Raw genomic sequence first — 14,267 nt, forward strand, 5'->3', positions numbered from 1 at the left:
TTACGTTCAGTCTCACTCAGTCTCAGTTCACAGAAAAAGCTGTGAGTTAGTATTAGTAGTTGACCACTTGTACCTCCAGAGCAAAAATCAGTCCAGTAAAACTTACCTCAACTACTAGTGAGCAATCAGAGCAGTAATATAGAATCATAGAATGGTTTAGGTTGGAAAGGACCTTGAAGATCATTTGTTTCCAATCCCCCTGCTAAGGGCAGGGACACCTCCCACTAGACCAGGTTGCCCAAGGCCACATCCAACCTGGCCTTGAACCCCTCCAGGGATGGGGCCTCAACAACTTCTCTGGGCAACCTGTTCCAGTGCCTCACCACCCTCAAAGTAAAAAATTTCTTCCTAATGTTTAATCTAAACCTGCCCTCTTCCAGTGTAAAGCCATTCCCCCTCGTTCTATCGCTACATGCCCTAGTAAAAAGTCCTTCCCCAGGAATATACTAAAAGAAGGATGGAAGGTAATTGTGTAATGTATCTGAACCACGTAGCAAGAGCCAGGCACTGGTGTACTCTTTACAGGCTTGTAAAGCAGGAGTAGAGCCCAGAGCTCCTTGCTCTGCCATGTGTCACTTTCGACAAGTCATAAACCTTTGCCCTCAGTTTGTCTCTTCATAAAATGGCCTGGTAATAGTCACATACTTTGTATCGTTGCAGCCTCTATCAAGTTTTCAGTTATACAAGTCCACAGACCCATGCTCCATGGCATATTTCCTACCATTTTTATTCCCGTGAGAGGAAGACAGTGCAGCTGACAATTATTATGGCTTGGCCACTGTACTGTGCTTAGGATTGGCTGCTTTCTGCAGAACACATATTGGCTTACTGATTTAATATGAAATTTTTAGAAGTCGTTTGACACTGCTGGGCATTCCCAGCTATTCTCTTTCACATGCACGTGGCTTTTGCTTATGGGATGATTGTCTCCTTAGTGTCGCGTGACAATAATGACAAGAGGAAACTTCTAATGGAAGACTTGAGAACTAGAGAGAGAGCCTGACAAATGACTGCTGATGATGACTCTGGTCATCTATTCCAGAGTTTCTGGAGCAGAATATATGAGGTAGGGAAGTGATTAGATCCTCAGTTTACAAACACAACAGAAGGCTTGTTTCCTATCTGCTACAAAAACAAGGCTGATGTCAAGGGTTGAGGGAAAAAAAGCAAACAAAAACAAAGTTACTGTACCATCAGGAAATAATCTGAAAGTATACATGCATTCCTGACTGGCGTTTCTCTGGGATACTAAACTCTCGGAATTGATCAGGTGGTAAAGAACAAAACTAAGAGCTAAACTCCAGTTTACTGCTTGAGTTCAAATAAGTCATTTGATGGCTTATCTGAATGACTTATTAAGCCATTAAGCTCAGGCCATTTACTTCTGAATAAAGAGGAACAGCGAAAAGGCTTGAGTGAAAGAGGGAGGGAAAGAACATGGTGCAGTGAAAGAGCGTGGTGCAAGGAAAGAGCAGAATTCAAAGGGGCTTTGAAGGTTTGACAGCATGAAACAGAACCAGGTATGTCCATGGGGACTTCAACAAAGGACTTCCCTGAGGATTTGGAAATTTCCAGGGAAGATCAGGAGACTGATGAAATTGGTAAACTGCAAAACGTGACTGAGAAAGCCTGGGAGAAGAAAAGTTTAGAGAAAGAAAAATGTAGGTTGAATTACAGCAGGAAGAAGCATGTTAGATGAATGAATGCAAGGAATTTGGGAAAAGGAGACTTGATGGTTGCTAATGGGATTTGTATTAGAATCAGCGGACAAAGCAGCCCTCCCTAAGGACCGTTCTAGAGAAGTACAGGAATGGATTTGGCCAAAGCCAGCTGGGGGCTGAGGCTGGGGCAGAAAGGAGTAGGTACCTATATGGCTGGGAGTTTCTGGAAAGAGATAGGACCACATGATATTGAAAGGTCACTATTTTCTCCTTCCTCAAATTTTTAGGCAAATTACTCCAATAATTCTTGCAGTGGTAACCACCACACCTGAGAGTAAGACATAAGACTCTCTGCATGCAGTTAGTTTTTAATAGGCTGTTAAAAAAAAAAAAAAAAAAAAGAGAGAGAGATTCTGTATTTATCCCATATTATTATACTTGTAACTTGTTCTATCAGTATAAACCTGCTATCTCCCTGCTTCTGAGGTGCAACAGTGTTCTAAAGGTTTACCACTTACAGACTCTCCACTGGCACCACACAGTCATGGATGTTACAGAATGTCCTTAGCAGAAGATCTTTAGAAGAACTGACGTTGCCCAAAGCTAAAAGTTTTTATATCTACATGTTTACACACACAATGGAATGATTTAAACATGGAAAAAAAAAAAACAACTTTTTTAAAGCTAACTCTGCTAAGAATGATGGAAGACAACATGAAATTAGTAATAACACGGTGTTCAGCTGGTAGATAATTATTTTTTGTAGTTGAAGTAATAACTAAACTATAAGAACTCAATAAATGAAGAAGGTAATATGAAAAAGAAAAAGTACTCTACTTCAAAAGGGATGAAATATAAGGGTCAGACTCCATACAGTGTTCTAAGACCACCATATTATGCAAATCCTCCAAATCAATTTGGCAAATGTAGTTCCCAGAGCATACAAATTAATGACATTTTCATTGGCCTCTGCCCCAACTTTGAAATCAAATAAAATTAAACTCCTATTGATGATGCCTTAGGGTAAAGTACTCACATCTTTAATTTCTGCTGACATAAGTATCTGTCTTAGGGTTCTGTTTCAAAACTTCTCTCATCTTATTCATAGAGTGTAAATCAAATCCACAAGTCTTTAAAAGGTTATTGGATGACACAATCAATGAATCAACAATCTCATTAAGTAACCAGACAGAGGAAATTATTGCAGACAGAGCCTTTCTTGCGTAGATGTCCACATAAAACTGGTGTAGAAATCAATAGTGTTGTCCTGTGATTAAAACTGAAGAGCCACTCGCTCCATTTTTTTAGCATAGAATATCACCCAAGTGTTAGAAGACAAACCAGCACAACGTAAACTCCATTTATGATATAATACAATACAGATATCAAATAATGTTTCATTTCAAAGACATCTGGTGATGCATGTAAGGCTAGCAGAGGAAGAAACACCAATTCTTTGTACTGATTTTAGACTTTGGACTTTTAACGTAACCTTCTCAATCCTAGCTAAGAGAAGAAAATGAAATAACTTGTAGGACCCTCTAGCTTTTGATTTTGGAAACATGCATATGTGAGATATTGACTGGGTAAAACTGTAACAGCTGCAAGTGGCAGTCTGCAGACAAAGTGATATGCATTTCTCCTGCATAAAGCGCATCGGGTTTTACTGCTAATAAGATATGAAGGGAATGTTTTGCCTCCTTCACCATCCCCAGACCCTACACCACCAGCAACCCACAGCTGAGATATTTCTTTACAGCACCTCCATTGAGGGTTCAACATTTGAAAATTCAGACATGGGACTGGGCTTCAAATGATTGACAGCTGAGCAGAATGTCAGAGCAGCCGTGCTGGTCAGCTCTGAAATGAGTGCTATATGGAGGTGAAACAGCTAGTCTAAAGCAATGAGCTCTGATACCGTATGCAAGCAGTATAATGGGCAGGACTTTACCGTAATAAAAAATTTGATTGTATACACTAGGGAAGGAAGTCACTTGAGGTGACTGCAATGTACTATGGCAATGACTGCAGAACACAATAAAATGGTTGAAAGGATTTAAAAATTACAAAGCTGGACATCCAGACAAAATTTTTGTTGGATTGAGTAATCAGTGTCCTTTCTGATGTTTCCACTGTTAACGGAGGTTAGATCTTCATAAATACATGAAAACACATGGACCAGAAGCAGCGAGTCTGGAGAGAGCACTATAGCAGAAGGTTGATGTGCACCTAAAAATCCCTCAGGGGTTTGTTATCAACCCAGTCCCGTATACTTGATCAGTATGTATATAAGGCATCCAAAGATTAGTCAAAAATAAATAAATAAATAAATAAATAAATATGACCTTTTTAGAACAAGACCGAAGGATCATAATAGCGGAGAGGATAAATTCGCTGGTATCTTTTCCAGCCTTTTATGGAATTTTTTACAATAGAGCGTATTGTTGTGTAAGTGATTTGTGTTTAAGCATTTGGGTTTACAGCTGAGTGGAAATGTTGGAACGGATTGGGCAGTTCTGCCCGAGAGGATAATATGTTCCACATGATTGCCAAGGCAGGTCTGGAGAATCGCCAGTGGATCTACAACCATCCATCAAGCATGAGCAAAAAGCAGCAGGGAGCTAGCAAAACTCTCCAGCTTATTAGGTACTTCTGCCTTCACAAAAAGCCTTGCAGCTTACAGCTCACTGTTTCTTTCTATAAAGATGATCTACATCTATCTATAGATAGATGACCTCTATAGATCTATAGACCTTGGTGATACATGTTTGGAAAGCCAACCAGAACTACAACAGTCTGGTGCTGAAATGCAGCCCTTCTCTTCTCCAGTGTTTTGGTACGCAGTTCTTGTCAAAAGCACTAGTGTTAATGGTCTCAGTGCCTCGGCTTTAGATATTTCTCTCCCTCTTAGCTATGTTTTAACTTAGTAGTTGTTGTCCTAACTGTTCTACAACCAAAAACCTGCAAGATGCGACTACTCTGATTCCATTCCCTGCGCAGCCAGTACAAGAGGCATGTAGGAAGTCAGGCCAAGACTGCGAGGAAGGGCTGCCGTTCCTCTTACGCCTGCTCAGCCACATTTCCCACAGTAAGCTAAGACAAGCGATGCCCTGAGAAAGTAGAGGGCCAGGTGGTTCTGGCAAAACATCAACTCCCACCTCACTCATTCATACAGGAGAAGTTCTACAAACTAAAACTCTGACACAGAGAGGGTGTGTTGACCCAAACTGGATCAGGAACTGAGTTTTGTTGCTCTTCTCATTATTCTAGGTTGACGGTTGTCTTTGTTTTAGTAAAAGTTGCACAATACTTAGTGTTTCTTTTTAGTGCCTCATCTCCTTCTTCCATAAGGAATTCTTTTCAGATAATACTACTGTATCTAATCTACAGTGGCTGGAGAGAGAAGTCTTGAAATCATAAACCTTAAAGAAGAAAAAGTTAAAACATGTAAATCTCCTGGCTTTCAAGTCATTATGCTGAAGTACTTTTTTTACTACTAGTATTTTGGGACAGCAATAAGTTTTGGCATGCTGGCATGGGCAATGCTACACAGTTCTGTAATCTCAGATATGAGGGCATCTCCCAGATTTGAGGAAGTCTAAATCTACATCCAGATATTATACCTCACACCAATCTCTACAGGCCCAGCAATAAATACAGACAGACTGCACAGCAACGTAAACCACTTGCATCTCTTTACCTATATAATTTATTTATTTTTGAGCAATCTTTCTGCATAAACAATTGTTACAAGACTACCTCTCAGGAGAACAATAAATAAGGGGGAAAAAAAACAGTTCCTGCTATATTGTAAGAAAGACTGGTTTCAGCTGCAAAGTAATATTCAGAATTCTTAACCAGGGTCTGAGGACACTTGCAAATTTCACAGACAATATTTCAGGCCCTAGGATTCTGGGGAGTTTTTTGTTGTACTAACTTCACTAGATGCAGGGCTGGGTTTTCATTTTTTTTGCCCTGGACAATCCCCACACCACCGAGCTTTAGGTGCCTAGCACAGGTGCTCTGCATCACCCTGTGGCACATCCTGTCTTTATCCTTTAATTCTAGTGGGCAGACAGAAAACCTGTCTGCTACCTTAGTTTCCCAAGTAGGAGGTCCAGCCTGCCTAAATTGCACTAAGTGTTAGCCATACAATGAAATAATCTGTCTAAAATAACTGCCCAAATGGCACATTTAATGAAGCTGGTGCCTTTGAAAACCATTAGAAGGAGCTCTTCTCTCTTAAGTTCAGGTTCCTAAATTAAGGTGGAGCAGATTCCCACCTCTTAGATTTTCAGCTACATTCATTTACAGAAAAGCATGTTTGTTTTTTTTTTCTGGGAAACTTGCCCTAGTACCATTTACGTCCTCGTACAAAGTGGTTCCAGCTTTATTTTCCAAGCAGAGGAGTGCAGGAGCTCAGTGCTGACAACCATTCCCGAGTATCCCTCCATGGTACCTTTTCATGCACTTGTCATGTGTGTAAAGTATGGATCGCTACAGTAAGGGCCAGGTAGAAATGATCACCCTGATTGATGGTACTCAGTGAGAGCAGAGCAGTAGGACCAGCTAAGGGTAACATAGGAAAATATACTCCAGCCGCTCTCTCATCTGACAAGCCCCTGCTGGTGTACCAGTGGATGAATGATTATATGCTGTATCCTCGTATAGAAGCTTTTAGAAGCCAGGCTGCTATTACACTGGATTACTTCCTCTGAAGCTGAAGTGTCCATGAAGAAGGGACACCTCTGCCTTGACTTTTGCTTTATGAAAATAAAGGTTGTATTAACGTGGGCATATGGAAATAATTTAGCTTAGAATTTTCATGTGCTGTAATTTAAAACGTAGTTTACCAGAAGTAGACTGCTATCACACCTAGTTGCAATATTTCAAACTGCATGGTGATATCTGTTTTCGTGACCTTTACCATGTCTCACTCTGTTCTGTAAAAAGACAGGCAGCAATTTTCTGCTAGCTTCAGCGTTTGATGTCCTCAGATACATACCACTGAGTATTTTCTAGAGATATTCATTTCAGTGTTCCTTATTTTTCAAAGGAAACCAAAACAAAAACTATACTGCATTTCTTTATTTGAAAAAAGTAGACACCAATATCAGTAAACGTTTCTGCAATTTTGTGAGTACATTTGAACAGACCACTGAGACAGGGAAGACTGGGAACAATCACGTCCAATTTACGTCACAAACCGTACATGATGCCTTTCATTCTAAAGCATGTATGAATACCAGGATCAAGAGTAGCCCTTGGAACTCCCACAGCAAAGCACTTCTTTAAAATCCTATTTCACAAAAATTGCCATAAATGGAATTCCATTTTTTTTCCTCATCATTACTTCTCCATCAAAGGTGAACCATTCAGAAGCAAAACACTTTTCTCAAGCTACCAAAGCAGTGCCACCCAGAGCTGAGAATCACCCACGAGCAGCAGGGAGGGTGTCCTCCCTGCCTTCAGAGATGTCTCACAGGCTTATTGCAGTCAGCAGTTTTGCTGGAGATGCAAGCTGATGGAACATAAAATATAAGGACATTTTTTTTATCACTGTAAAAATATGATTCTAAATACCCACAGGACTTCTGACTTGTTAAATAAGATAAAGCCACTTTTACATAATCACTAACTGGAGAAAAAGTACAAAAGTGCCTCAAGCACTCAGCTAACAGGGTCTTTGGGGTAAAAGGGCCTTTTAGCACTTCTCTTTGGTTTAGAAGATGAAAAACACTGCAGATTTAAGGAGCAACATCAGCTCCCCTGCTGCCCTGCTCTGTTCATCACAATAGGATCTGAGCTTTGGAAACCAATAATGGATTTATTCTGATAATAACCATATGTTGTTTGGAGAGCTGAGGACAAGAGAGGTGAATTGCTCAGAGCACAAACGAAGAGCGTGATGAAGGCTACAACTGAATGCAGCCCACCTGAGGTCTCCGCCAGTACTTCAGACACAGGATTGCTCTTTCTCTTTGAGCGCTCAGCGCCACGCTCTCATCCCTCTCTTGTGGTACATTAAAATCACTTTTTCTTTGAATAATGACAAATGCAAACTATTTTTAAAACTGTGATAGCCTTCCAGTGCCTGCCGGCTCACACCGTGTGCCTCCCAGTTACTGCACTCTGGCTAGAGAGGAGTGTGAGATCTGGACATCTCCCCAGCAGCTGCCCACCACCCTGCCCTCATTTGCTCTCCACTTCTGTGCTCTCACCAAGTTTCCTTCCCCCTCCTCTTCCTCGTAGCCAAGCTTTCTGTATTTTAGACTCTTTTAGTTAAAAAAAAAAAAAAAAAAATCTGGTTTCCTTTATACTAAATACTCTCTTCTTTACAGCAAATATTACTATGAAAAAACACCTTTAGCTCTACAACTATTGGTGTTTAATCTATTTAAAGATCCATGGCAAAAGAAATGGACTCTTTTTCCTTTCCTTATCATATTCTACCTGCTGCAGAGTTCTTTGGCCAAGTCACAGCTTTGTAGAAATAAGCAATTACTGTGCAATAGGTTCTGTATGACTATAAAAAAATGCAGCAACATAAGCAAAGTCTTTGAGAATCAAAAAGGATCTCAACTAAATTAATGAGTCCTAACTGGAGGCTTTAATTGGATTTAAATGAGGAATATTGGCTAAAAAACATCAGATGTGTTTTCACAAGGGTGATTGTCCTTTACTGAAATTACATTTTTCAATGCAGATTGATGATATCTGGACACAGACTTAGTAAAAAAAACAAAAAACAAAAACAAAAAACAAAACACAAATCCAAAACATCTATGTTGCCAGGGCAAAATTCTGCCACTAAATCAAAGTTACAATACTTGGATACAAAACACATTTAGCAATGCCTGTGCAAGGGAAACTTGACTATTTGTTTTCATTAAACATCTTTCCTGATCACATTCCTCTCTCCTCATACTCTTTTCTTCAAAGAACACACCATTGTTGGAGTAGAAAGTTGGAGTTTCAAGTCTGCAGGGACTGGTTCAGATGAAAAATCAGTAAGCTGAGCTCACACCCCCCCAGGCTGGTACTGCTGAAGAAGCTCTGACCGCAGAGAGGCCAAGGTGCTCCTTGCCCAGTGCAGGGGACCTCCCTCCTGCTGCGAGTGCTCCTGAAATCCCACACCCAGCTTCCCTGTTATTCCAGGGACTGCCAAATGCTGACAGCACAGCAACTTCTGTGATGGGATTAAATGACAACTGGAGAATTAACTGGGGCACCGCGGTCATTTCCTGGCAACTGTGCCAACTCTGAACATAGCAGAAGAGGTCCCCTGCAGGGCCTGACCAAAGGTCTCTGCAGCCCATGTTGGGTCTCCAGCAGTGGTGTAAGAGATGATGTTTGGGGAGGGCACTTTGCCTGGCCCACTTCTGAAGTCTCTGTTTCATACTCCACCAGCACCTGAATCCTTTCTGAATCCATTTATGAATCTGTGGCCCATTAATTTCTCTAGGAAAACCCTTCTTGCCCCTGCAAATACTGTCACCTCCTGGCAGCAGGTTACAGAAGTTTCTCACTTTTTGTGTAGAGAAGTACCTTTTCAAGTCAGTGCCCTTCAGCTCTTGTATTGCAGGATTCAGGTGAACTATTGTCCTGCATTCAACTTATTTACCATCTTTGTCATTTCACATAACCCAAACACACCCTGCTGTCAGCCTTCCTCTCCCAGCTGAGCAGCCCTAGCATTTTTTGTCTCTGTTAGTAAGACACTGGTGAGTACTGAACAAAACAGGTCTCGGCACTGATGGTCTGAATAGTGAATCTTCCCTGCTCTGAAAAGTGACCATTACATGCTACCCCTTGCTTCCTAGCCTTATCAGCTTTCCATTTGTAAAAGAAATTTTCTTCAACTCCCCTGAAAACTTAGTTGGCTTTTTTGGAAGTCCAGATATGTTATGTCCTCTGGCTTCCCTTCATACACTTGCTTATTTGCACCATTACACAGCAGGTTATTTTCCTGACTCAGGTGATGCTTAGTCATGTACTCAGAGGATTTCTTCTTTATTATAGACACCGTCATCTTACCAGGGATGGAAACCATATCCATCAGTCTTCAGTTTCCATGATCATAGAATCATAGAATGGTTTAGGTCAGAAAGCACCTTAAAGATCATCTAGTCCCACCCCCCCTGCCATGGGCAGGGACCCCTTCCACTAGACCAGGTTGCTCAAAGCTCCATCCAGCCTGGCCTTGAACACTTCCAGGGATGGGGCATCCACAACTTCCCTGGCCAACCTGTTCCAGTGTCTCACCACCCTCAAAGTGAAAAATTTCTTCCCAGTATCTAATCTAAATCTCCCCTCTTCCAGTTTGAGGCCATTACCCCTCATCCTATCACTACATGCCCTTGTAAAAAGTCCCTCTCCAGCTTTCATGTAGGCCCCCTTCAGATACCAGAAAGTTGCTGTAAGGTGTCCCCAGAGCCTTCTCTTCTCCAGGCTGAACAACTGCAACTCTCTCAGCCAGTTGTCATAGGAGAGGTGCTCCAGCCCTCTGATCATCTTTGTGGCCCTCTTCTGGGGTCTCCACTGTTTGTAGGTCAGAAGAGGAAAGAACCAAACACACGAACCCAAAACCACAGCAAATATGCACTACAGGGTAGTTCTCCACATATTTCTGCCACAGAGCTGACTCCTTGCTGCCTCAAGACTTGCATAGCTGTTTGTATCTGTATTGTATTGGTACAAAGTGGTGTAATTGGAGAGTTCTGAGTCAGGGACATTGCAAAATTCATTGCGCAGTTGCAAGAAAGAAAAGCAGTTCTGCACCCTTCCTACTCTTTTGAAGTAATTTGATGAGAGAGCTAGAATTTGGTGGGTTGTGGGTTTTTTTGATGACAACTTCTGGGTATTTTGCTGAAGTGGAAAGGGGGACAGGAGTCTGCAGGAGTCCTGCAGTGCACAGGAGCACTGTTCATGCACTCCGCGCCAGTCACCCACCACCTTGCCATGTGCCACAGGGTGAGTCCACATAACCTGTGGCATCTAAGTGCGTCCATTTGTAAATCAAAAGATATAACAATGCTACTTTAGCTTGCAGGACTTACAGATTCTATTTAGAATTGTTTATACCAAATGGTGACATCTTTTTGTGACTGAAAATATTATCAAGAGGCACGATTTTGTACCTAGCATCACGAAATATTTTGGAACAAATATTCTATATGAATTACCTTAGCTTGATTTACATCCATGGAGCCCCAACAATATCAACTGGTGGCCAATTTGCCTCTGCATGAGGAGATGAAACTTTCTTATAAAGTGAGTGACATCTTGCACAGTTGCTCTGTATTTTATAGAAAGGCCACTTTAAGAGTCCTGCTTCTTCCCTCCATTAAGTGGACCTCCTTTAAGGCTGAGAAGGATGCGTGGTGATAACACATCCCTTCACGCTGTAACACTTTTCATCTCAGGAGAAAAATGTCAGAGCCACTCGTGGATTAGCCACCACTAGACGGCAGATTCCCCCGGTGCTCTTTTCCAGTCATCAAGTCCAAGAAGCACCCTGGCTGAAACCTGTATCTAGGCTGAAATTTGTCAATAGTACTTACCATCAGAAATTTTTCATTTTGTTTTGGTGTTAGTAAAAGGGATTGTTTCCTGCTGGCACATGCAATTCAAAACAGGGCTGATGGCTACACCTGAGTACCCCGATATCTCTGACAACAGGCAGTGCTGCTCCTGCTCCAGCACTTGGCAGGCACGTATGTCTTTTTTGTCTTGTACCACACCTTGCCAACACTTGCTGGCTGGCCAGTGTAATCATTTATAGCATTTTTAGTTGCAGCAGTGTTAGCTGGTTTGGCTCTGTCTGTCAGTGCCTTAAGGGTCGGGGTCTGGCATCAGCCCCTGTTATGCTTGGCTGGGTCTTCAGCTAACTGATTTCTTTCTGAATTAGGCAGCACCTCCATTTACCTTTCACCACTCTGTCTCTCTCTTCCCACTGAAGGACTGCCAGAGAAACACAACAGGACAGCACTGCGAGCAATGTCCGGATGGCTTCATTGGTGACACTGTTAGAGGAGTGCCCACGTTCTGCCAGCCCTGCCCCTGCCCCCTGCCAGCACTTGCCAAGTACGTTAAATGTTTGCTCCTCTTCGATTTGGGTTGGCTTCGGTCCTTTCCAAGGCGGGGTCAGCATCCCTTCCTGAACGCAGGGGACAAAGGCTGCTGCCCTTGCCAACTGGGGGAAAATAAGAGGACTTCCAGCTGCTCACATTTATCACCAACCACAGGAAACAGCATTTCATTTAGAAGGTGTAAAATATCCTTAAATGCTCATGACAATTCTTATGAAGAGGCAGGGGAAAATATTTAAGTAAATTCAAGTTCCCCCTCTTTTATGTAGGAGAGATTACTCAGCTGTCTGTTTACTTTTAAGATTCCCTTAAAGACCAGTTCCCAAGGAAGGTGGCATCAGTGATGTATGTGACTGAGAGATAGACAGACAGACTGAAAGATCAATCCATGAGCTCTGGAGGGTAAAAACAACCACAAAAAAAGCATGGCCTGGCAGTCTCTTGAGTCAACAGCAGCTGGATCTGGTTAGTGCAGTAGCAGTTAAAGGGGAAGGGCTGGAGGACTCTGTGCCAGGTATGATGCCCCCTTAGCCAATGCCCAGCTACCTTTGGGTAAGAAACTCTGAAGCCTGACAGAAAACCAAGACCAAGCCAAAGTGATCCAGCTGTTATCCCCTTTGTGCCTTCAGAAGAAACAAATAACTACAAGCCATAACCAGCTATTAGAAACTCTTAGTAGGTACATCAGTAATGCAGATGTCCATGCTCTGGTAGAGAGGCATCACTGCAAATCCCACTACAGCGCACAGAGGAGATGCTAGTAAATACTTGCCAGAGGGTTGAAGCTATTTTTTAGTGAGTTACATACTCCCCTTGTGTTGTTTCCCATTTTGCTTTCAGCTGGGCTTCTCAGCAAAGGGGAATTTCCTCACTGTATTTGTTTGTTGTTGCTATAGGATTACTCATGCAGCCTTAAGGTGGGATGAGCTCCGTTTTGCTCAGCTGCTCAGTGGCACAGGCTCAAAATGGCAACGGAGCAAAGTCACTCGGCCAAACTCCCGCAGATCACCTCTTGGCTTTCTCAGTGAGCTGCAGACATGTGAGGAGGGCCGTGGGGTGGAGAACAGCTATTGTTGAAGAACTCCAGCTTTGCCTGGATTAGAGACAAAATCCTCCAGAGACAGGGGAAGAACCTGGCTCTGCTCACATGTAGAAAGGTTTAGGACTGAGTGAGCTCGCAGACAAAGCAGACCACTTCTTCCAGTTTCAGTAGCGGCTGTAATGCCAGAAATAGTAGAAGTACAACAGTTGGAAGCAGTGCTTTTTCCTTAGCAAAGGAAAGTGACCTTTTTTTTTTTTTTTTTTTAACCTGTTGAGCACAGAGCAGCAACTTTGGTGTAAGGAGCAGCTCGCTCAACCACAACCTGGGCTGCACATGCCTGAGGCACTACTGCATCATGAGACACAGTCTCTACCAAGCACAGCCCAGCAAGCAAATGTCTAGGCTGTCCTCCCTACAGTGCAATTTGACAGACCATGGCTGTGCCTGGATCCACTGAGTCCTACAGCCCACCGGGCTCTGCAGCAGTGTTCCCCAACCACAGGGAGCCAGATGGCCCACCAGGCCAGCACTGGGACCAGCAGGGACCTGAGCTATAGGCTGCCTCTGCCAGCGCTCTGAGACATGGACGCAGAGACGAAGGAGAATTCCCTGCTTCACCATGCTCCTCAGCCCTTCTGCTAGGGACACACACCTCTGCTATTCCAGACCACTAGAGATAAAGAAGCCCTGAACCCAAAAGGACAGCAGTGTGGGATTGGAAAGGGAGAATAAAAGTTGCAAGGAGCCTGAATGCAGATCCTTCAATATCAGCAGCAATACAGGAGTTAGACTTGATGACCCTCAGGGGTCCCTTCCATCTCAGGATATTCTATGTTCTGTCACTTTTTTAAAACTACCTCAGTCTGGGTTTTCCCTTGGAAAAGTCCCAAAGGCAATAGTTGAAGGAATATCCAATCCCGATTTGCCTCATACCCCTATTTAAATAACATGCAGAAATTGCCTGTTCATCTTCTTGCATGAGAAAGATCTGACCACAGTAATAGCCTTCAGCTTGGGTTGGAACAGGCAAATAATAATGATTGAGCAACATTCAGCCTTGCATAACTAAATTCAAAGAACAACAGTTCGTTTTTGCATATTTTTTTTTTCATTTTTCCTCCATTAAGCCTACTCCATTTATATTAAGGCAAAACAGTAACTCTACCACAAAGTAGAGAAGCATTAAAAGCCTTAAATAAAGAATATCCAAAGGATGTTGTTTTGTACTCTTTTTTACTTTGGAACTAGCCAGCAAATTCGTAACAGCTAGACAAATTGACCAAATCTGTAACCTGACAGACTCATCAGATATATATTTTTTATTGGGATTCATCTGTGTGTTTCTAGACTTTCTGGACAGACTATCTTCATATCTGTTATCCTGGGAACTTTTGGAATAACTTTTGGACATTACACATACCATGTCTTTGGAATAAAAAAAAAGGAGGAGAGAGATTGCTTCATGGTTCAGCA

General features: G+C 42.4%; 1 protein-coding gene across 1 annotated transcript in view; it reads left to right on the top strand.

The window, feature by feature from the left end:
• LAMA4 (laminin, alpha 4) overlaps positions 1–14,267 on the top strand; it is a 105,947-nt gene that overhangs the window by 23,596 nt on the left and 68,084 nt on the right. The window contains exon 3 of the mRNA XM_009893607.1: positions 11,623–11,747. Coding sequence (XP_009891909.1) covers positions 11,623–11,747 — 125 coding nt within the window. The remainder of the gene's footprint in view (positions 1–11,622; positions 11,748–14,267) is intronic.

The sequence above is a fragment of the Charadrius vociferus genome, unplaced genomic scaffold, assembly GCF_000708025.1.
Source record: "Charadrius vociferus isolate BGI_N301 unplaced genomic scaffold, ASM70802v2 scaffold359, whole genome shotgun sequence".
In the NCBI taxonomy this organism is placed as follows: Eukaryota; Metazoa; Chordata; class Aves; order Charadriiformes; family Charadriidae; genus Charadrius; species Charadrius vociferus.